This window comes from Alosa pseudoharengus, unplaced genomic scaffold, assembly GCF_046254945.1.
Source record: "Alosa pseudoharengus isolate Yale_2024_CS ecotype anadromous, Long Island Sound unplaced genomic scaffold, YU_APseudo_1.1 YU_APseudo_1.1_scf_1, whole genome shotgun sequence".
Classification (NCBI taxonomy): Eukaryota; Metazoa; Chordata; class Actinopteri; order Clupeiformes; family Clupeidae; genus Alosa; species Alosa pseudoharengus.
The window spans coordinates 10,026,616-10,049,106 of NW_027468564.1; the positions used below are offsets into that span (position 1 = coordinate 10,026,616).

Consider the following 22,491-nt stretch of genomic DNA (forward strand, 5'->3'; position numbering starts at 1 on the left):
AGAGTCAGTCTGAGGGGTCTGCACAGACATTCTAAAAAGCACAGACTGCTAAACACTTCATCGTTTGCCATCTTCTTGACAAGTAAACAACAGTTTCCAGCCTAAATCTGATAGAGCAATCCTTCTCTCAAGATCTACAAGAGCACCACTATGCCACGCAGGCCTGGTGCTGAGCATCCGAAGTCTCCTGAAGCTTCATCAGGAGCTGATGTGCGAGGGAGTGAAATACCTCTGCACATCAACACTAAATCAGGACTGCCTAGAGGTATCACAGCTTGTCTTTGTTGAACTGTTCACATTACAATGCCTTCACTCCCAAGTTCACAATGGTCCACTTGCTTGTGTTTGCAGAACCTGTTCTAAGTCATCAGGGGGAAGGGAGGCCACCGGCTCCACCCCACGGCCAGCAGTTCAGCGCAGCGCTGAGGAGTGCATCTGTTGGCAATATAGTCAACATGGAGGAGAGCGCCACACATTGCATTCCTGATGATGCCACTCAGTTGCTGCAGGTCAGTCTAGTGTCCAATCATGAACAATAACAACAAAATGAAAACATTTCACAACCTTCTGTGATGTGTTTCTTCTGCTACAGAGTGAACAGGAGCCTGAGCTGATGGACATCGGCCATGAGCAGGTGATAATGCTTAATGCTAAATGATTATGAAGACAGCACAAATCAGACAATCAACTATATTATGATAATACAATTTTATATATATTTATCACCCGGAGAGAAGAAATAATCTTTTCTGATTGGCTGGTGGGGTAGCTATTAATTCTGAATAACAGGACACCATTCCATATCAATGCTTATGAATGGTTGGTAACTAACTAACTAACTAACTAACTCACTAACTAACTAACTAACTAACTAACTAACTAACTAACTAACTGGTGGGGGCAGCCGTGGCCTACTGGTTAGCACTTCAGACTTGTATCCGGAGGGTTGCCGGTTCGAACCCCGACCAGTAGGAACGGCTGACGTGCCCTTGAGCAAGGCACCTAATCCCTCACTGCTCCCCGAGCGCCGCTGTTGTTGCAGGCAGCTCACTGCGCCGGGATTAGTGTGTGCTTCACCTCACTGTGTGTTCACTGTGTGCTGAGTGTGTTTCACTAATTCACGGATTGGGATAAATGCAGAGACCAAATTTCCGTCACAGGATCAAAAGAGTATATATACTTACTTACACTTATATACTATAACAACGATAGTAGGACGACGGTTGCAGCGCTCTAGAATCTTTTGGTTGCAGGCTTTGCAACAATGGAATCAACTGTAAACAAGCTAACTGTCCATGCTAAAGTTGTACAACAAGCTGAACTAGTGAGCTTCTTTTTAAACGGAACCGCGTGTTTCCTTTGCTTTACAGTGGCAACCGGGTGATAAGCGGGATAACGGCCTTCGAGGTGTGTCCAGTTATACGGAATTAATGGACTCGGGCGGAGGCAACTCCTTTTTTTGCCCCTCACCCTCGTCCATTAATTCCGTACAGGACACCTCGGCGGCCGTTATCTCTTACACATATACACACACACACACACACACACACACACTCTCATTCACATATAACTTACCTTGCCATCACCCATCATAGAGCATCCCCCATGTGGACATGGGCCTTGACGGAAACGACGCATCAGAGACAGAGATGCAGAAAGGGGAGCAGGAGGCGCTCTCCTACGTGGCTGGATGGGTCACAAGGAAGGTGGCGGAGGATCCTGAACTCGGGCCATGCTGGGAGTGTGAGTGTGCACTAGTGGAGAGAAATAACACAGAGCTCAGTTACAGCACTGTTTCCAGGGAGGGATCCTTCATACAACTTAAAAAATACACTGCATCAGCCAGTCTCCACAATCCCTCCACAGTCTTCAAAAACTGCATTATGAAGTGTGAAAACATGGTGAAGAAAACCCTCCCCGAAGTCTGGCCAGAAAAGGGGCTCGCCAGGAGACTAGAGGGGGCTCTTCAACGTGGTGGAGCCTTCAGCTACAAATACATCACCCAGCACACTGGAAGGCAATCGAGGATCTGGCCCTTGACAAATTTGTTTGAAAGGGGGTTCACTAGATGCCACCACAAATAGAAAGCTGGCATGCTTAAATGCCAGAAAATAAAATAATTAAAATGTTATAAAATAATATAAATAAAATATTTGTTGCTGAAACAATGGCTCATCTAATTTTTTTAACCTCCAACTTCATAGCATCATTTCTTTGCTTACCTTTGCATCAATGCACTTCCATATCTAAACAAAAACAGTACTGCAGTAGCAGCACAAACTACTGTAGGCTACTGCTACTGTTCTCCTTTACTGCAACACTTGGCTGGGTCCCGTGCCACTGACTTAGTGTTTTGCGCTACTTTCCAACTGTGAAATGGGTAACATTACACTTTTACAGTAATGCTGGTATAGTTAGCAACAGTCACGGGACAGTAAGTGGCAAGAGTAAGGACACGGTGACGCTTTACAGTGGTGCGGAAACTCAACTCTAGCAAGTGGCACAAAACAAGGAGAGCCCCGCGGGACAGTGGGCCAATATCACGGGACGGTAGTTGAGTGCAACAGCACAATGCCCCAGAACAGCAAGCGAGTGTCGCGCGACTCTAAACCACAGTACAGTTTCTACTCATACTTTCGGGCCCTACTATTGCCTTCTATGTACATGTAAAACGTCTCTGGTAGCTAGCGATAAGTAGCTACACTAATTCAATACAATACACAGCTGGCTAATTCACTACATTATCTGAAAAGGACACACGATAATTAACGTTCTAAAGATGATGAGTTCTGGACACGAAATATGACTGGTTACGACCAGAGTGCGAATTACCCCACCATAATTGGGGGGTACTGCTCCTTCACTTCTTCTATGACCATCATGGTCCACTACCATATCAATCCCCATCGTGATCACCAAGTGCAACATGTGTTGTACAACACACATACAAGGTGTAAATATGCGACAAACTGATGGTACTAGGCTACAGAATATCTCATCATTCTTATATATCCTGTCGTCTCCCTGCGGCCTGCTCACGGCTTTCATCCTGTGCCTCTCCTGTCTGCTGAGCACCCCTTTCCTTCACATATGAACAGTGTATAAAACCTAACTGCACCTACACTTTTAATGACATTTTGTGTAGATCTTAGTGTTAATATTTCCTGCTTACTCTTTTAGCACCAACAAGTGCCAGAAGTCTGTGTGCCCTTTCCTTCTGACATCTGTCTCTTTGAATAAAATTTCATTAAGATAGTATCAGAGACTCTAAGAGACTCCTTCCATAATCAGTCAACAGGTTAGATATGCTGACCCCTCATGTTAGACATCCCAATATAAACCTCTGCCAGGGTCGGTGCCAGCGAGTAGCGGGGGTGGGTCATGGGACCTCACCTCACCTCACCTCACCTCCCCTCCCCTCCCCTCACCTCACTTTTATTAGTTATTTTTCCAAAATTGCCATATAATAAAGAGCATCCTTCGAGCCTTTTGGATAACTGAAACAATATGATCATGGGGGAAAATAGTGCAAGGACATAGTGGTCATAGCCTATAGTGTTTAATAGACTAGCACACAGCGTTAAATAGAATAGTTGCTTAGGCTACAATACAAGCAAATAGGCTATAATAGACTCACCACTATCAGGCCTAGGCTACAGCTGAGTGCAAAATCTCATCATCACTGTGTCTTTCCATTCATTTTGAAATGTTCTTGTAAGATCCTGCTCAAAAGCCAATTGCACATAGGGCCTTCTGATAATATTGCAACATTGAACGTAGGCTATGTGATCGCTCAAAATGTTCTTTAAAGTACATAACTCTAACACATTTACGATTGGATGGATTCCATGGACCCGATTTTCACCTCAACAAAGGAACCAATCACAGAACGGAGGGGGGACAGCAAGACGATGACGACACACTGAAGCGGTTATGAGCTACGTACAGACCCATTTGATAGACATTCGTAGCACCCAATAAATGGCTCTGAGCATTCGTAAACCACGTCTCAAATACGAGAAAATGAATGTGTAGTTCCCAGACCCAAACTCAATGAGATGAGGTCTGGCGTTAGCCAGGCTATGTGGCTAGGCAGAGGCACCAAATGTGATGGAAAGTTTAAGAGCGAACAGGACACTCGGCATGGCTTTTAGTATCTGCTCTGACAGTTCACTTTTATTGACTGTTAGTCTACTGTTTGAGTTTAGAGATGTACTGTTTTACAGCAACAGGAATGCCGACTCCACAACTATTGCACTTCCCAGCCAGTCGGCCTAATAAATTGCCCACTATGAATCAGTGACAATAATTCAAAGACAAACAATCCAAATTGATGACTTATTTAGAAATTTAAGCTAGGTAGCATTTCATCACAGATGAATAATTTTGTATACACCTGAAACTGGTGTGTGCACAACCTCAATCAATGTAAATTAAAAAAAAACTAAAAAAAATCAGGTCACCATCCAATTAGTTAAGCCAATTAGAAGCCAATTATTATGACATTATCAATAATTTCTTATTTAAAATGTGCAAAATTGGAAATATCCTTGTTTGATGTATCTTGTCAAGTTACCATAGCACTGAAATATTGCACAGATCAGAGAACATAGACAAAAATTTAAAGTCTAGAAAAATCAGTCCAGCAAAAGAAAATAAACTCTACTGAAGCAGACAGACAGAGACATATTTTGTGCTTTATAGATAGTTAGATAGATGTCATCACAGTGTTTCACAGAAAGTACTTTACAGTATTTTGATTTTGATTTGATTTTGAGTACTTTACAGGCATTTTCATTATCTCAATAAAATACAAATTACAAAATAGTATTTTGTATTTGAAATACGTATTTTAAATACATGTATTAGAAATACTGCCCATCCCTGACACTGGGCATATGTTATGTATGTTATTGGATATGAGGTTAGTGGAGCTAAATGCCTTTCTTTAGCACAATCCATGATTAATGCATGATACTACACCTGTGACTAAAACCAAAACAGCAACATGGCCTGTATACAGTTTATTTAGTGTTCCTAATGAATCATCAGGCATCTGTATGTAGCAATGAAGTTTGTATTGCTTCCAGTGTAACGAAGGAGACCACAGAGGGGAAAACAAAGGCAGAGACAAAAACAGACAACACACACACACACACACACAGGCAGGGCCACAAACAGACAACACACACACACACACACACACACACAGGCAGGGCCACAAACAGACAACACACACACACACACACACACAGGCAGGACCACAAACAGGCAGGGCCACAAACAGGCAGGGACAATAAAAAATAAAATGTGCTGGACATCTATGGATCTAAATAGAGAGGAAAGCACAATTAGTCACAATTACTCATGTACACTCAGAATGAAACTTGGTCATGAACATGACCCTGGAGTATATGCTCACCCTGTGCAGGCATGTACATTGTCACAGATGGGCGACTGGCTTGCTCCACCAAGATCTGGAGTTTGGCCCGTCTGTACTCCATCACCTCCTCATGGTGTTTATTTGTCTGCTCCCTCAAGGCTGCCAGCTCTTGCCTGATCCCCCGCAGCTCTGAGATGTTGCTCCTCTCAGATGGAAGGAGCTCCTCACTCTACTGCAGGTGCAGTTGTTTCTTTTCCTTTCTCTTCTCTGTCCCACTTGTACCTGCAGAGGAGCTCCCCGACTGAGAGGAGCCAGGGGAGTCAGGAGAAGCAGCCTGAGGGAGCTTGAGGCAGGTGAGCTTGGAGGTGGTGATGTTTCTGGTGGTGATGGTGCTTCAGCACCAGATGGAGCTCCTCACTATAGGTACAGTAGGAGGGAGCAGGAGATGGAGCTCCTCACTATAGGTACAGTAGGAGGGAGCAGGAGATGGGGAGTCCTTTCTCTGAGGAGCAGGCGAGGACCCTGGGTGTGGAGATCCAGTGGCATAGAACCAGTGGCAGGAAGATGTGGTGGAGGGCCGCTGGACACTGGGTAGTCGATCCCACCAGAGATGCCCTCCAGTGGCAGGAAGATGTGGTGGAGGGCCGCTGGACACTGGGTAGTCGATCCCACCAGAGATGCCCTCCAGTGGCAGGAAGATGTGGTGGAGGGCCGCTGGACACTGGGTAGTCGATCCCACCAGAGATGCCCTCCAGTGCCCCTGGCCCCAAAATCCCCAGAACTATTTCCTCCAGTGGTGTGAGGGAAGCTGCTGTATTTACTCCCGCACCAGTTCTATGGTGCTCCCTTCTTCTGGCGGCAGCCCTCCTCTGTCACACTGGCGTAGTCCTTCCATTTGTTGCGGATGTCTTCTACGCTCCTGCACCCCTCCCCAACTGCATTCACTTTAGTTGTAATGGTTTGCCACGTGTTTTGTTTTGAGTTAGTAATTTTGAATTTGGAAAATAACATTTATTTATGTTGTTGAACTTCATCTATAAGTATTTCCAGTTCTATTTTTGTGAATTGTGGCTTGCGTGCCATGGTGTCTGAACAAGATCAACCTCAAAAATGGACTGAAATAGAGTTTTCAACCATGAACAGGTGGCGAGCAATCACCTCATTAAATATTAACCTTCAATCACACATTTAAATGTTATGGACTGTGTAAATGCACCAGTACCCTATTTGCTATTAATTTGATTGTTTTGTTTATAATTTGAAGTGCTCACATGACACAATCACTGATTTGTGAGATCCTTAAATCAACACTCCTTGTGTTTATAGTCACTGAAGTCATTAAGTAATTAAAAGTGTATTAGTGAAATACGTCGGCTCCTTCACGTACAGTAAATGTATGTGGCTCAGCTGTTTCGGCTATGACCTGTCTGTAAGTAGCAAGCTACCCAAATCGATGGTTCAATACCCACAAAGTGCACATATCTAAACTACATGATATCTAGCGCATGATTACATTTGAGTTCCGTGATCTCCCGATGTAGATATAGTATCTGTAAACATAATTATTTACGGTTAAATCCTATTGTTGTGTCTCGTATACTGATAATTGACATAAGGTAACACGGGATTTGAACGCTGGCCGCCTGCGTTCATTCTCGACACGTTACCGCTGAGCCATCAGATATCTAGGCTGACTTTGTGGCTATATTCATAATAACAATACCAGCCTCACACTTGCATGGAGTGGAAAAGTGACATGCCCCGATATTGGCCCACTCTACACTTCAATCTGTAGGCCTAGATGATAGGGTAACTAGATGTACCGCAGAGCGGTACAAAATATGACCGCCGCCCAGTCCAGCACATGTTTTCCACAAAAATAAGTCACGCTGAAAGGCATATATGATCGATCCTAACTGTCTCACTGAATTACATTATGCACACTCAATTCTCACTGGTATCTGCTAGACAACAAGTACCAAAACATGATTAGTTCATAGATTTCACATGTAATATACATTTTATACAACCCCACCCCCATCTTGCCTGTTCATAATTCTGAGAAATTCTTGAATTGTGTGCATGTACGTGTTTATGTGTGTGTGTGTGTGTGTAGAGTGCAAACTGTGCTGCTATATGTCTTTCTCCAAGAAAGTATCTGACATTTATTATGAAATTTAATTAGAACCTGAAATATCCTGGAAAAATAAAATATATTCCAGACTTTTCAAGGGCCATCTCTCCCCTTGAGACCCTGGTAATCAGTAGTGGTTTTACCCCCAGTCCAACGCCCCTGGGTGTAATAATGATCACACTTCAAATGCGACACTTCAAGTGTGTGTGTGTTGTGTTTGTTTGTGTTGACATGGTGACTGTGTGTGTGTGTGTGTGTGTGTGTGTGTGTGTGTGTGTGTGTGTGTGTGTGTGTGTACTCACTTGGACTTGGACTTGGAGTAGAAGGCTGAGTAGAAGGCTGAAATGTTGCCATGGAAACCAGGCCATTTTGTCCTGTGTGATAAAAAGGAAAGAGGAAATAGTGTGGATCATATGGTTCAACATACACATCTGAAATTCAGAAATGATGAGCTCCAACTCCAATGACTGGTGTGTACAATTCTGTGTGAGGATGCTACAGTGCGTTGTGTCACGCTAAGCTTGGCTCTTTGGATTTGCCACCATACTTTCAATTTACGCTTTGGGATTATTTGTATTTTTGCTGACTCAAACCTTTTCTTCTTGTTTTAGGCCCCTGTATAGATGGTGTTGTATAAGAATATGAGTTTGAGAATGGGATCTCCCGGTGTTGTAGGAAATTAAATTAAAGCAGAATAATAATATGAGGTTGAGAATGGGATCTCCCGGCGGAATGCCATGGTGGGCACTCTGATATGGGCGAGACCTCTCAGGTGAAGTGCATTTGAATACACCAATCACATGCAACCAGCGTGGAATTCTAATCTAGCAGCTAATAAATGTGGGAGCTACAGGAGCGATGTACTTGCTGACCTTACCATCCCATCCTGTCTTCTCCGAAGTGGAGTCAATAGAGAAAGTAATGGATCCGCCCATCTGTGTTATGCCAGGAGATGAGAAAGGGTGAGAGAAAGAGAAAGAGTCAAGACCTCTTAGCTAATTATTCCAGATAGTTACCGTATTTTCCAGACTATAAGTCACACTTTTTTTCATACTTTGGCTGGTCCTGCGACTCAGGTGCAACATATATATATATTTATATACAGGTTTTTTCCTTTGACTGGTGCAACTTATACTCCGGTGTGACTTATAGTCCGGAAAATACAGTTAATACTATTTGTAATGCATAATGTTTCATTTGGCGGTATGGCTCTGTTCTGGGAGCCCCCTGCCCTTCCACGTGTAAACATGAAAAGCCTAAGACAGAGAGAGCAGCAGATAAACCCCCCATGGGGTACAGAACAGAGCAGCCATCAATGCAGCAACTAGACATTGATAAGATGAGGAGGAGATGGGGTACAGAACAGACCAGGCATCAATGCAGCAACTAGACATTGATAAGGCAGATGAGGAGGAGATGGGGTACAGAACAGACCAGGCATCAATGCAGCAACTAGACATTGATAAGGCAGATGTGTGAGGAGGAAATGGGGTGGAGGTGGGGTACAGAACAGACCAGGCATCGTCAACACTAAACAACCTCAAAGCTTTCACAGTTCTGCAGAGATTGTAATGAACATTGGTGGTAGAATTGTAGTGTTCTCACACAAGGAATGGCAATAGTTATACAGAACTGATGTTGGGTGTATCTTACTGTTACGCCCAGAAGGGGAAATAACATGGAGGAGGTATGGAGTAGTCTAGCAAGCGTGAACTGTGGCCTGCCTGAACTAACGCTATACTCCATTGGTGGTAGAATTGTAGTGTTCTCACACAAGGAATGGCAATAGTCATACTGAACAGTTGTTGGGTGTATCTTACCCTGGTTGCTGCATGAGGTAGCACTGTTCTCCATCAGAACTGTATTTGATCTCCTTCTGTGAACTGTCTGTGTGTTTGCAGCTCTGGGCCCAGAGGAAGGCGGTAAAAGGGACTTGGTAAGTAGCGTTAAGAGAACCCAGGCCATCTGAAAAAGCTCAAACAATATCAGTTATTAGATTTGATTAGATTAGATTCAACTTTATTGTCATTTAGCAGAGTACAGGCACAGAGCCAATGAAATGTAGTTGACATCCAACCAGAAGTGCAAAGAAGCATTAAGTACCAAGTGCAGGTAGAGTATGGCTGTGTAGACAATAGAGATTAATAATGTACAGTGTATAGTTGGATAAATACAGGTTTCCAGATGACATGTCTACAGAGATAAATAGAGTATATATGTAGAGTACAAATAGACATTCTATATAACTAATATATATATATATATATATATATATATAACATAATCTTGCACCCTCTTATCTTTCAAGCCTCCTGACCCCTTACCAACCTACCCGCACCTTACGCTCCACTGATGCCCACCTCCTATCCACCCCCACTGCACATCTCCGTTCCATGGGTGACAGGGCTTTTAGCGTGGCTGGCCCCAAACTCTGGAACTCCCTTCCACTCCCACAAACTCTGTGATTAATTAATCTGAATTAATCACATGCATCCATTTTTGCTATGAACATAATTATCTTAAAATCAATTCTGGCAGATGAGTGAATCAATGAAGAGCCAAACCAACATTATACAACAACATTATAGACTTTAAAGTTCAACGTCTCTGTTTTATTATAATTTCCCCTTTGGCTCAGGCATCAGCGTATAGTTCCTGGTGTCAGATTTTTAGTATGATGCAAATGACTGAAGTTACTACTCACTGTCAATGGCATGTGCAGAGTAAGCTACCCTAACACCAAGGTAATGTGTGGTATACCCCCCATGATTTATCCTTTTTTGGCCATTCAAACATGTTGTAGATTTTTGTTCACATAATAATTATTAGGTTGTTACCTTTTCTATCCAGTAGGTGGCAGTCCAGGATAAGAGAACGCAGGGCTCTGAGAAAACGAGACAAGAAAAGCAGCATTGCCTACAAGTGCGAATCGAAATGCAATGTGTGAAGTTATTGGAATGGAAATAAATGCAGACATCCCAACCTGCAAAAAGTCATTTCAGGGAGGTATCACGAAGCCCCCCCCCCCCAAAAAAAAATAAATATATATATATATATATAAAATAAATAAATAAAATAAAAATAAATAAATAAAATAAATAAATAACAATACTAAAAACAACTTTAGCCTACTTAGATACTGAAATAGAGATTAATATTTTTGTTCAATAATGTCTAGTCATTGATAGTAGCCTATAGATAGTAGCCTAATTGTGAAAATAAAATATGTAGATCTTGTAGCCTAATTGTGAAAATAGTAGCCTAATTGTGAAAATAAAATATGTAGATCTTGCAGTTTGGTCTTTTCATGTAGCCTTGGCAACTAAGCCATCTAGTATAGGCCTGAATAATATGCACATGAATTGACACTAGTTAAACTCACCTCAACATGTTTTTGCAATCATTTAACCCACCATGGGCAATGCTAACACTGTTACAAACAGTGCAGCATGCAAGATTAGGCCTATCATTATTTTTTACTCTTATAAACAAGGGTACACTTTAAAATGGGTCTTACATATTCCTTTTTTGGGGGCACTGACTCTGTCGTGACTCTCCTGTTCCTAGATACACTGAACTGATCAGGATGCTCTCTGTCTTGGATGCGCTCAGACACACGCACCACCACCCCTCTCTCTCTCCCCTGTCGTGTGCGCGCTACACTCAGATGCACACGCGATTTTAGGTCTCCCTCTCGCATGCGCGCTCTTGATCGCTCGCTCTAAATTCCGGGAGATTTTATCTAATTTGCGGGCGTCAGGGAGCCGCTATCAATATGCGGGAGACTCCCGGAACTTCCGGGAGACTTGGGATGTCTGTAAATGTAACCACCTTCAACATACAATTGAAGACATTTTGTTTCAAGTGTGCAACAAATGTAGTCAATTTAGTAAGGGAGTTTGTCGGTTAGTTCGTTAGTCAGTCGTAGGGTAGGCCTATAGGCTAAGCAAACAATACACTACGTTAGCAAAGTAACTTTAACAAGGCTGGCAGCTAGCATTATCATCATCAAGAGGTGTGCTAACTTGTAGGCCTACCTCCAGATTGCTTTGAATTGAGATGCTACCAGAGCCAGGCTACCTATTAAACATGCTCTGGTGATATTTCAGACTTGACGAACTCCCATGGAAGGCAACGGGAATTCCTTACCGTAGAGTAGATTGATCCTCCTGTCAACAGGATTAAGGCCCGTACACACCAGATACGATACGAAATAACAGTGCGAAAATGCGAAATTTTCGCACTCAAAGTGTACACACCAAGTCCGATGCGATTATTGTAATATTTCGCATTCTATTTCGCACTCACGTCATGCAGGTTCACACAGCGACTTTCAGTAAGCAGGGAGAACTCATAAAATCATCAAGATTTGAAACAGATTATAGCCTTGATAATTCATGGAACCGTGGAAATGTGGCTATTGGCTTGAGAGGTGCTGGGGGAATTAAATCTTACGGCCATCCTTCCCATCCCTTGTCTATTCTACTTGTGCTATTGTGATAATTGTGCAGTCCAACACATAAATTGGTTGGGCTCATTAGTGCACCCATACACCCACCCCCACTACACAACACACACGCAATTCTAACGCTAGACGGGAAGAGACATGATTAACGATGGCAGTCGTTTAAGGAGGATACGCTTTTATAGAATTAAGCATTCTTCCTTGAGAAAAACTCCGAGTCCGGGTAAATAGACGGACACAGAGAGGTCAGCAGGGAATGACGAGCTGATTTTGTGCTGAGCTCAACGTTGCGCTCTGCCCCACATTGAGCCCAGCCCCGATCTGCAAGCTGCAGCCAGGGGTGCCCGCATATTGGACTCGAGGTATGCCATTTGGGCGGACTGGTGTAGCCTAACAAGCTGTAGGGTAGGCAAGGCCTCGTTTAAAATGTTACATGCCAAAATGCTATACGCCAACACGCTATAAAACGGCCATAGCCTATATCATGTAGGCCTACATCTCACGAAACCATTTCACACGCAGGCTACATCAAAATGTATCTGCTAAGAAGCGGAGGCACAGAGACAGCCTGTAGAAATGAGCATGGGATAAAATCGCACTGCTGCAACAAGTGGTGAAAATTGATCAGCTTGTATGACGATGATCCAACAAACCGCAAAAGCTAATAATGATAGCCTATCAGTCATTAGCTTACCTTTACAAGATCCACAGAAAGTTTTTCAGAGTTCCACATTGGGCTACTTCAGTTATGAATCATAAAGCAAAGTTAACGCACCAGGAAATGTGAGGCAAAATTACGATAGTGGTAACCCTGGACATAATGCTGTTGTCAGCAGCATAGCCTATCATGACCTATTCTTAAAACTTCCATTTCCATGAATGCATGTTGTATTTTTTCATTGCAAATATGTGCAGGGAGAAGCCCTCTGTCTTTAGTGAGATTTAATTATTTTTGGTTGAGTGTAAAATGGGACGGTGGTAAGAAGTGGGCAAAGCTGTCTGTAAGGAGTTTGCACTACGTAAGAAGTTCGTCAGGAGTAGGCCTACTCTTGAACACCTGAGAGAGTCTACTGTAACGTAAACTCTCTGTAACTTTGGCATATAGACCTATTAAGGAGACTAGTCATCGTGAGCACTGAGCAGTAGTATCACCCAATCTATCAGCTGCTCGTCGTTCTATTGTGACATCAATGGAACCCTGCAAAATCATTATTTGATTGGTCAATAGCTGTTTTTCGCATGCGAAATTTCGCATGAAATGAGACCGTTGCGAAAATGTTTTTAATCGCAACGAATTTAGTCCTCGGTGTGTACAGACTAATACGAATGCATGTGTTTAAAAGGCTGCGTAATTTCGTGCGAATATTTCGTCCGAAAAATCGGACTCGGTGTGTACGGGCCTTTAGTCTGTACTGGGCGTTCTTTTTAAAACGTAGGCTAAACGTTTCATTCAAAGCAGCGTTCTCGTCTGCGTCCTTCAGTCACTATAGCCACACTGCACTGTGTCAAATGTCACCACGAAATGTGATTAAGCAGCTTTATTTTCTTTAATGCCTTAATATTTCTGTAATTAATTAATCAAAGCTAATGTGTTATTTTGACAGCCCTAGTTATTATACTACTGCATTACACTAATCTGTTACAGTGTTGCACTGAATAGAGAGATGATCTTGGTGGTCAATGCATGCCATGTCCAACTACAGAAAAAGGAAGTTTGAAGAAAAGAAAAAAAAATCACAAAATAAAAATCACATATATTCTGTTTTGGTATGGCATAGAAAACAATGAAACAAATCAACTGACAACAGGTTCATCACATCTCCTTTCAGAATCTTTATTCAGACATTTAAAGTCAGAAACACATTTTATTTACATATTTTAAGTTTTATGTCAACACATACTGTATAGAACCACTGACACCTCAGATCAGAAAATATTTTTTCAAAGAAATTCAACAAATAACTAAACTTTAGGGAGAACAGAATACATCATATTGTTGTTGTTGAAACATTCTCATAATCCACACATTAATTTTGTTAGGAGAAGAGCATAATATAAAGAAAGCATTATCAGCATTTGTTTAGTTTCACCAGAACAGTAATTATATAACTGAATATACATATCAATATCTAAACAGCATCTCAGCATTACACATGTGTATGAACAGGAGTGTGTGTGACTGGTGTTCCTGCAGTTCTTCATACTGTCTATGGGCCAAAGCTGGAACTATTGCCATAGCAACAAGCCCTGCTACACTGCCAGGGCCACAGATCAAGCATCACAATGGATGTTGCTACGGTTACATGGTTACTGTGGAATGTTGGAGTGTCTTGACTTGAATTTAAGTCTGAATTTTGGCAGTTTGTTAAATAGAAAGCAGTGTTAAACAAACCACACACACACACACACACACACGCGCACACACACACACACGCTATATTAGCTTGATGTGTGTGATATGCCAGATCTGATGCAAAGCAAAAATACCCTCTTTACTAAAGTTGTTTGTAAAAGAGCTTCTTGTGCCTACAAGCCTGTATTACATTACAGTGTCATACAAACCACACACACACACACACACACACACACACACACACACACACAAATCTGAAAATCAGCCCAAAGGAGGAGAATGAGAGACAGAGAGAAAGAGGAAGCGAAGGGACTGAGGGTAGATAGTAGAGAGAGAGAGAGAGAGAGAGAGAGAGAGGAAGAGTGAGGGGGGATGTACCTGTTGGAGGAGAGAGAGGGAGGAAAGAAGGGAGGGGGAAAGAAAGAGAAATAGAGAGACAACATACAAACACACACACACACCACACACACACACTGAATTAGAGAGAGAGAGAGAGAGAGAGAGAGAGAGAGAGAGAAAAATGGTGGATGTACCTATTGGAGGAGCTCATGTGATCTTGCGCAGGGACACTGAGGAGCCATAATAAACATAAAACCCTGGATGGAGGGGCTCAGTGAATGTGGAGTGGAACGTGTGCAGGTGGGTGAGTGTGTCAGTGGAGACGCTGTAGAAGGACAGAGTGCCGGCCGGCCAGTCCAGGTAAACTCCTACTGTTCTGGAGCCGGAGGAGGGGGCAGGTATGTCAGTGTTTTTATTATTGTGCTGGACAGAGTATCTGTGAGGAGAGCAGAACAGACTCCAGGACTTGGCATTCCATCCCATTATGACGTCATCACTGCTCCCTTTCCTCTTGATGCTTTTATAGGCCACAGATATCTCAGCTCCATCATCTCCACTCCACTCAGCCTCCCAGTAGCAGCGTCCAGTCAGACCCTCTCTACACAACACCTGCTCCCAGGAGTCAAATCTCTCTGGGTGTTCAGGATACGGCTGCTTCTCTCTCACATGTGTCACCTTTCTGTTCCCCTCAGAGAGAGAGAGACGTCTGTGTGCTGTGTTTGGGTCCAGTGTGAGATCACAGGCATCTGCAGACAAGAGGAGAGAACATGAGAACACACACACACATACAGAGATAACATGAGAACACACACACACCATGTCAACACAAACAAACAAACAAACACACACACACACACAGTATGTCAATACAAACACACGCCCACACACCTTAACAACACACACACACACACACACACACACATACAGAGAGAACATCCTCATCAGAATATGGGGAACACACACACACATATGCAGACAAGAGGAGTGGGTGGAATGGGAACACACACTCCTACTTAATCTACCAACACACACACACACACACACACACACACACACACCTACTCAATCTACCCACACACACACACACTCCTACTCAATCTACCAACACACACACACACTCCTACTCAATCTACCAACACACACACCTACTCAATCTACCAACACACACACACTCAATCTACCAACTCACACACAGGTACACACACACACACTCCTACTCAATCTACCAACCACACACACACACACACACACACACACACACACACACACACACACACACACACACACACCTACTCAATCTATCCACACACACACACACACTCCTACTCAATCTACCAACACACACACACACTCCTACTCAACCTACCAACACACACACACACACACTCAATCTACCAACTCACACACAGGTACACACACACACACTCCTACTCAATCTACCAACTCACACACACACACACACACACACATGCCTAATCAATCTACCAACACACACACACTCCTACTCAATCTGCCAACACACACACACACACACACACACACTCCAACTCAATCTACCAACTCACACACACACACACACACACACACATGCCTAATCAATCTACCAACACACACACACTCCTACTCAATCTGCCAACACACACACACACACACACACACACACACACACACTCCAACTCAATCTACCAACACACACACACCCACACAAACACACACACACTCTTACTCAATCTACCAACTCACACACACAAACACACACTCTTACTCAATCTGCCAACACACACACACACCACCCACAGGCACACACATAGACATACAAACACACACACACACACTCCTACTCAAACTACCAACACACACACACTCCTACTCAATCTTCCAGCCAACACACACACACACACACACACACACACACACACACTCCTACTCAATCTACCAACACACACACACACACAAACACACACACACTCCTACTCAATCTACCAACTCACACACACAAACACACACTCCTACTCAATCTACCAACACACATACACCCACACAAACACACTCCTACCCAATCTACTAACACACACACACACAAACACTCCTACTTAATCTACCAACACACACACACACACACACACACACACACACACTCACAAACACACACACACTCCTACTCAATCTACCAACACACACACCTACTCAATCTACAAACACACACACACACACACTTCTACCCAATCTACCAACACACACACACACACACATAAACACACACACACACTCTTACTCAATCTACCACCACACAATCTACCAACACAATAAACAATAATAAAAAAGAAAAAGAACTTACATCTCAGCAAACGTGGTCGTGCTCTGTCTAAAGAAGCATGGTCAGTTCTGTAAGAAAAGCAAAATGTCAGAAACATGTACCATTTGACAGATGTCAACACTGCTGATTTTCTATTTGTGCCACCTGTGAAATGTAAGGTGATTTATTATCCCACAGAAAAGTCTGCTGCCATATATAAATCACGCCTCAAGGCTCCTTTAGTTCTCAGAAGGAGACAATCATGAAGTAAAAAGCCCCAGCACTATCTGTCCTGTACTTAGATAGAGTTAGTGAGCAACCTGAGTACTATCTCTGAATAACAAATGCACTTGCCAACATTGAAACTCCATTATTTAATGCATGATCAGGGACCACCATCAACACAAGCAACTCTTTCTGTTAATCTTGCAGCATGGAATCTGAAAGGCGTTCAGATTCGGTAAAGTCATGAATGTTTATGGTCAATATGCTTTCTCGGATGTTTCCTTAACATTTGGCTATGCCTGCGAATTTGAATGCACCTCTAAATATTTGCACTATTGCATGCTGCATCAAAGAAATACATATATTTCAGTGTAAAGCAGCTAATATAATACACATTTGAAAATAGGCCGGTACGCTCGGTATGAAGAAATAACTATAGTCTCCAAAATGGAGACAATCAGCACGGTTCCATACAGCAAATAAACGGTTTCAAATCAGTTTATTGGGAATAAACCGAATATGCGTGTGTCTTGTAAAACACCTCATTCTGATTGAAATAAACCGAAAAAGGCCATATTCAGTTTATTAATAAACCAAAGCATAAGCCTGTTTTAAACGGAATATTGGGTCATGAAAACACTTTAAACGGAATATGCTCCCAGAAGGAAGAGTGTTGTAGGCCTGCGCATGCTCAATTCCCACAGAATTAGGAAAACATGAACCGATTGTCTCTCAGGCACTTTCCTAATCATGGCAAAACAACGCACACACTTTTGGAAAGACGAGTAGACAAACTTATGTCTTGCAATCATGCACGTCATGGAGTTCATCGACGGGAGAAAATGTCGTAATAGCGACGTTTTCAAAAAGTTTTGTTAAAAACTTGATGAGGATGGCTATCGATGTACGCTTGAACAAGTGAAATATAGGTGGAAGACCCTGAAGCTGTTGTATTATGCAGCCAAAAGAGGGAATTCCACCAGTGGAGATTTACGTCAGGACGTTGGGAACCTATTTCCTAGGGTTAAACAGCAATACGCTCAAAATGTGACATTCTACTTGCTTGTAAAACAGGTTAAACGGAATATTGACAAAAACGGAATTTGGGCAATAGACTGATTCAAAACGGTTTATTCCTGGCATGAAAACGTGCTGAATGTTTAAATGTGCAACAATGGGGGTTCTTTCTGAACATACTTCAGTATCTCCAGTTTACAGACAGGATCCTCCAGTCTAGCAGATAACAGCTTCAGTCCTGATTCTCCAGGATAATTGTAGCTGAGATCAAGCAGTTTTAAATGGGAGGGGTTTGAAGACAGAGCTGAAGCAAGAAAACCACAACCCTTTTCTGAGATGAGACAATCAGAGAGCCTGAGAGAGAGAGAGAGAGAGAGAGAGAGAGAGAGAGAGAGAGAGACTCTAGTAAATTGAATATCATGACTGTGATGCGAAGTGTGGAGGAGATATTTATTGAATTAGTACACACTCCTCGTTAGACACATTTGTTTTTACAGTTATCAAAATTTAACTGAAAAAACTTCCTATCAGCACTATATCTATTCAGCACCTAAATGACATTGTTGGGCAGTGGACTTTAAGAATAGGCATTATTATTAATAGTTCTAAAAATGATAGAAAATATCAATAGACTACAGAACTGCTCCAGTGCTCTAAATAAATGTTCAGGCACCATGTAAAACACACTGTACTTGGCCTCTGGCCTCGTGCCTGATTGCAAATAACAGCCATGGTGATATCTGCTACTGATGCCACTCTCACTCGTGCCATATTACTTTATTGTAACATAATGTGTCACGGACTAGACCAATCCAGAAACAGATTTTGAAACTCTAAGCATAAGCAATAAGGTTCAGCATGTTCAATGCTACTTTTTGGTTCTGACCAATTGATGTTATATTGTCATGGTTTTTCTCCCTAATCAGAAAATCTAAGATAATAATAAAATGTATACCCACCTTAATGTGTGTATTTTGCAGTTAAAACTGGACAGTCCTTTTGAGAGAAGCTGAACTCCAGAATCCCCCAGATCATTGTCACTCAAGTCCAGCTGTAGCAGGGAGTTTGGTGATTGTAGAACTGAAGCAACAATCTCACAGGATTTATCTGTGAGTTTACAGTCAGCAAATCTGCAATGACATTTGACAGAATTATGACAGAACTCAACATATCACTATGCAAGGTTACTTTGAATCAAATCGACAAAATTTAGTGAAATGCAAAGAAAATGGTACCAGTCTAAACAGTTGATGCTGCATTTAGATTTGCTGATTATTGATTGATTCATGATTCATTTGTTGCCTGTAGTGAGGACTAGAGTCCTTCTGCAGTAACAGTAACAGGGCACATACTGTAGCCTACTTGTAAACAACACTAGAATTACATTAGAAGCGCATTTACTCCTGGGTTTCCCGCTTTTCGTTGATTATGGTATCTGCCAATCAAATGTACTGTTGTTCTAGTGTATGGAGACACTACAGTAGGAAATGTATTTTGTAATTCAAAGGTTTTTTGAATAAAGTTTTTTGCTTAAATCTGTAAATCAAATGTTCTGTTCTGTGTGGATGTGTGGAAAATCCAGACCCTGGTAATCTAGAAAGATTAAAGGTCACGAACAATGTAATGGCCCAACTCCAGGGGCGGCAACAAGCATGCATTTAAAAATCTCACTGCACGCAATTGGATAACACTAGACCATGTTTACTCTGAATGATTTCGGACTTTGACGCAATCGGATAACACTACGACCAATGTGTACTGTCCTCCAACCTTGCAGCACTGTCTTCATCAGTTTAGCTGGTTCCCCGGAATGCAAGGGGAAAAAGTAACGTGCATCACTGCTCATTGCCAGAGTGTCTCGCAGAGACAATTCCATTGTGCTCTCGCGAGAACTCTGGATTTCCAGAGTAGGAGATTACGCAGTAGGGATGCAATTCCATGTATCCTGACTTATGTAAATGTAAGTATGTATAAATAAACAAATAAATAAATAAATAAATAAATAAATAAATAAATAAATCCAGACTACATCTTGATGTTTCTGGTTCTCTAGATTACATACTGAAGTGTTTCAACTTTGCGGTGAGGATCCTCCAGTGTAGCAGATAACAGCTTCTGTGCTGATCCTCCAGAATGATTGTTGTTCACGTACAGATCTTTCACACAGGAGGGGTTTATCATCAGAGCCAGAGCCAGACAGATATAACCTTCATCTGATACACCACACTTGCTGAGTCTGAGAGAGAGAGAAAGAGAGAGGGGGAGGGGGTTATTTCATAATTAAAAGCCCTGTGCACACCAGATACGTCATGAAACCCCGGAGTGAAGATTTCAACTTAACACGTCACATATGATATACTGTAAGCCAGCGCAGTGCAATCGGTTGAGCCCATCAGGTCAGGTCACTCATCCATCCCATCCATGCACGCACGCACAGACACGCACACACACACACACACTTTGCTGTGACAAGAGTTCATCAATGTATCAGTTCAGTCCATGGAGACCGACAGACTTTACGATAACGTTAGTGATGGCCGTTCAAACGAGTGTCTTTCAAGAAAAATCCTCCGTGTTAACTAGTCTACGTGTTAGGTTTAGTCTACGTTGACTGTTCCACTAGGTCGCTAAAAGAATGTGTAAAACAAACCGTAGGCTACAGTACATTTCAGGCGACACACAAACACAACACACCTCTTAGCAGGACCAGCAGCGGAGACTGGTCACTGGTGGGCAGGGAAGACACGAGGCAACCGTTGCCCTGAGAATCGCTGTTGAGTTGGGAAGGTTGGCTGCGCGAGCGATGAGCTTCCAGGCTAACGGTTTCCACTCGAGGCTTTTCCAATGTCCACCAAGTTGTAACGTTAACGTTAACTTAGTCTCACTATGGCAGCCTCCCTCTTCTCTGTCCTTCCCTATCGACAGTAAACAGCTCCCAAGACGTTTGTACCGGAATGTGTTAATACTCTCTTGCTGATCTAGTTAGCACTAACGTTAGCACTTACCGCTTCAGTCAAATAACTAACGTTAACGTCTTCCCTCAAACTGCCACATCCAGCTACTAACTGCTTACCTCCGCAATGTCGACTCAACAGACTCATACTGAAACTAGATGTACCGCGTAGCGGTACAAAATATGACCGCCGCTCAGTCCTTCACATCCATTCCGCGAAAATAAATCATATTAATGAATTTGTCTCCATCTTCTACTCCATTCCCCACTCTTGAAACTTTTGTGTATGCTTGTTTGGAATGTGTGTTTGCACACATTCCGCACACAAAGTAGCCTACTGGCGCTGCAAAGGTGAATAGATTTGTTTCTGGGCCAAAAAATCTGTAACATTGTTATAAAACCTTTAAAATCTCTAAACAATCACAAGTAGGGCAGTTCATCACAGTCCATCCATTGCAACTGGACTGATGAAAGGTACACCTGTAGGCTACATTGTATTTGGGAAAAGCAGAAGGTAGCAGCATAATGTATTGTAACGTCGGCGCAAAAGACAGTGTTCGCGTTCTCCCGCGCAGGGGATCCTGGGATACGAGAGCGAACATTTGGGGGGTTTATGTCGTTATTCTCCTTAGTTTTAAGTGTAATGTTAGCGTCTTTAGTGTGACATGTTTTCCTTTTAGTTCTCCCTCGTGTGTGATCCCTTTTGTGTGGGGGGCTGCGACCTCCCCTGTATGTGTGTAGTGTGTGTCTGCTTGACCTGCCCCGTGTGTATTGTGTTCTGGGTCTAAGTCGGTCTAAGTCTGTCTGTGTCACTGCTCTCGTTCCCAGTGAATAAACCTTTTGATTGGACAACTGTGAGGTTCGCTTTCAAATCGTTACAGTATTTATTTATTTATTATTAAACAAAACAATCCCTGTCAGTTCCATGCAGTTTTCAACAGCTATCAAGAAGAGAGGTCATGGATTTTTGTGAATGTTTCTTCTTCTACATATGCATAAGTTTAGTCATCTAGTTCAAATGATATTCAGCTTAATTGTCAATGCACAAATGAAATACCAGTAGTCTAAAACAAAATGGCGTTTTTCCCAGTGGTGCAAATAACTGACATGTCCAAAGGGCCTTCATGAAATGCGTTGCGAGACTGTTCATTTTAACGGGCAAAGTTGAAGAGCTACTCTCCGTTATTGTTTGTGCAAATAATATGCTGATTCATGTTCCCCTGCATTTTGCAACCATGAGGTCAATGGTTAAGCTCAATCTTTTGACGCAATCTTTTGATTTTCACCCAGCCTAGTCCATGGTAGGCGCCCGATAGAAATATTGTT

General features: G+C 42.5%; 1 protein-coding gene and 1 long non-coding RNA gene across 4 annotated transcripts in view; one reads left to right on the forward strand and one right to left on the reverse strand.

The window, feature by feature from the left end:
• Positions 1–9,972, forward strand: part of LOC143137667 (uncharacterized) — a 71,998-nt gene extending 62,026 nt beyond the window's left edge. For both annotated transcript variants that reach the window (XR_012990055.1, XR_012990054.1), the window contains exons 2-3: positions 9,419–9,453; positions 9,826–9,972. This is a non-coding gene — a long non-coding RNA (uncharacterized LOC143137667). The remainder of the gene's footprint in view (positions 1–9,418; positions 9,454–9,825) is intronic.
• The window catches only part of LOC143136408 (NACHT, LRR and PYD domains-containing protein 3-like), a 151,150-nt gene continuing 130,240 nt past the window's right edge, over positions 1,582–22,491 (reverse strand). Inside the window, exons 13-15 of one of the 2 annotated variants that reach the window (XM_076297119.1) lie at positions 18,393–18,566; positions 17,013–17,059; positions 14,708–15,420 (exon numbers count right to left, since the gene is read on the reverse strand). In XM_076297119.1, coding sequence (XP_076153234.1) covers positions 14,882–15,420; positions 17,013–17,059; positions 18,393–18,566 — 760 coding nt within the window. In that variant the 3' untranslated portion in view covers positions 14,708–14,881. Of the gene's footprint in view, positions 1,755–14,707; positions 15,421–17,012; positions 17,060–18,392; positions 18,567–22,491 lie in introns of those variants that run through there. The other variant, XM_076297116.1, reaches the window with a different exon arrangement.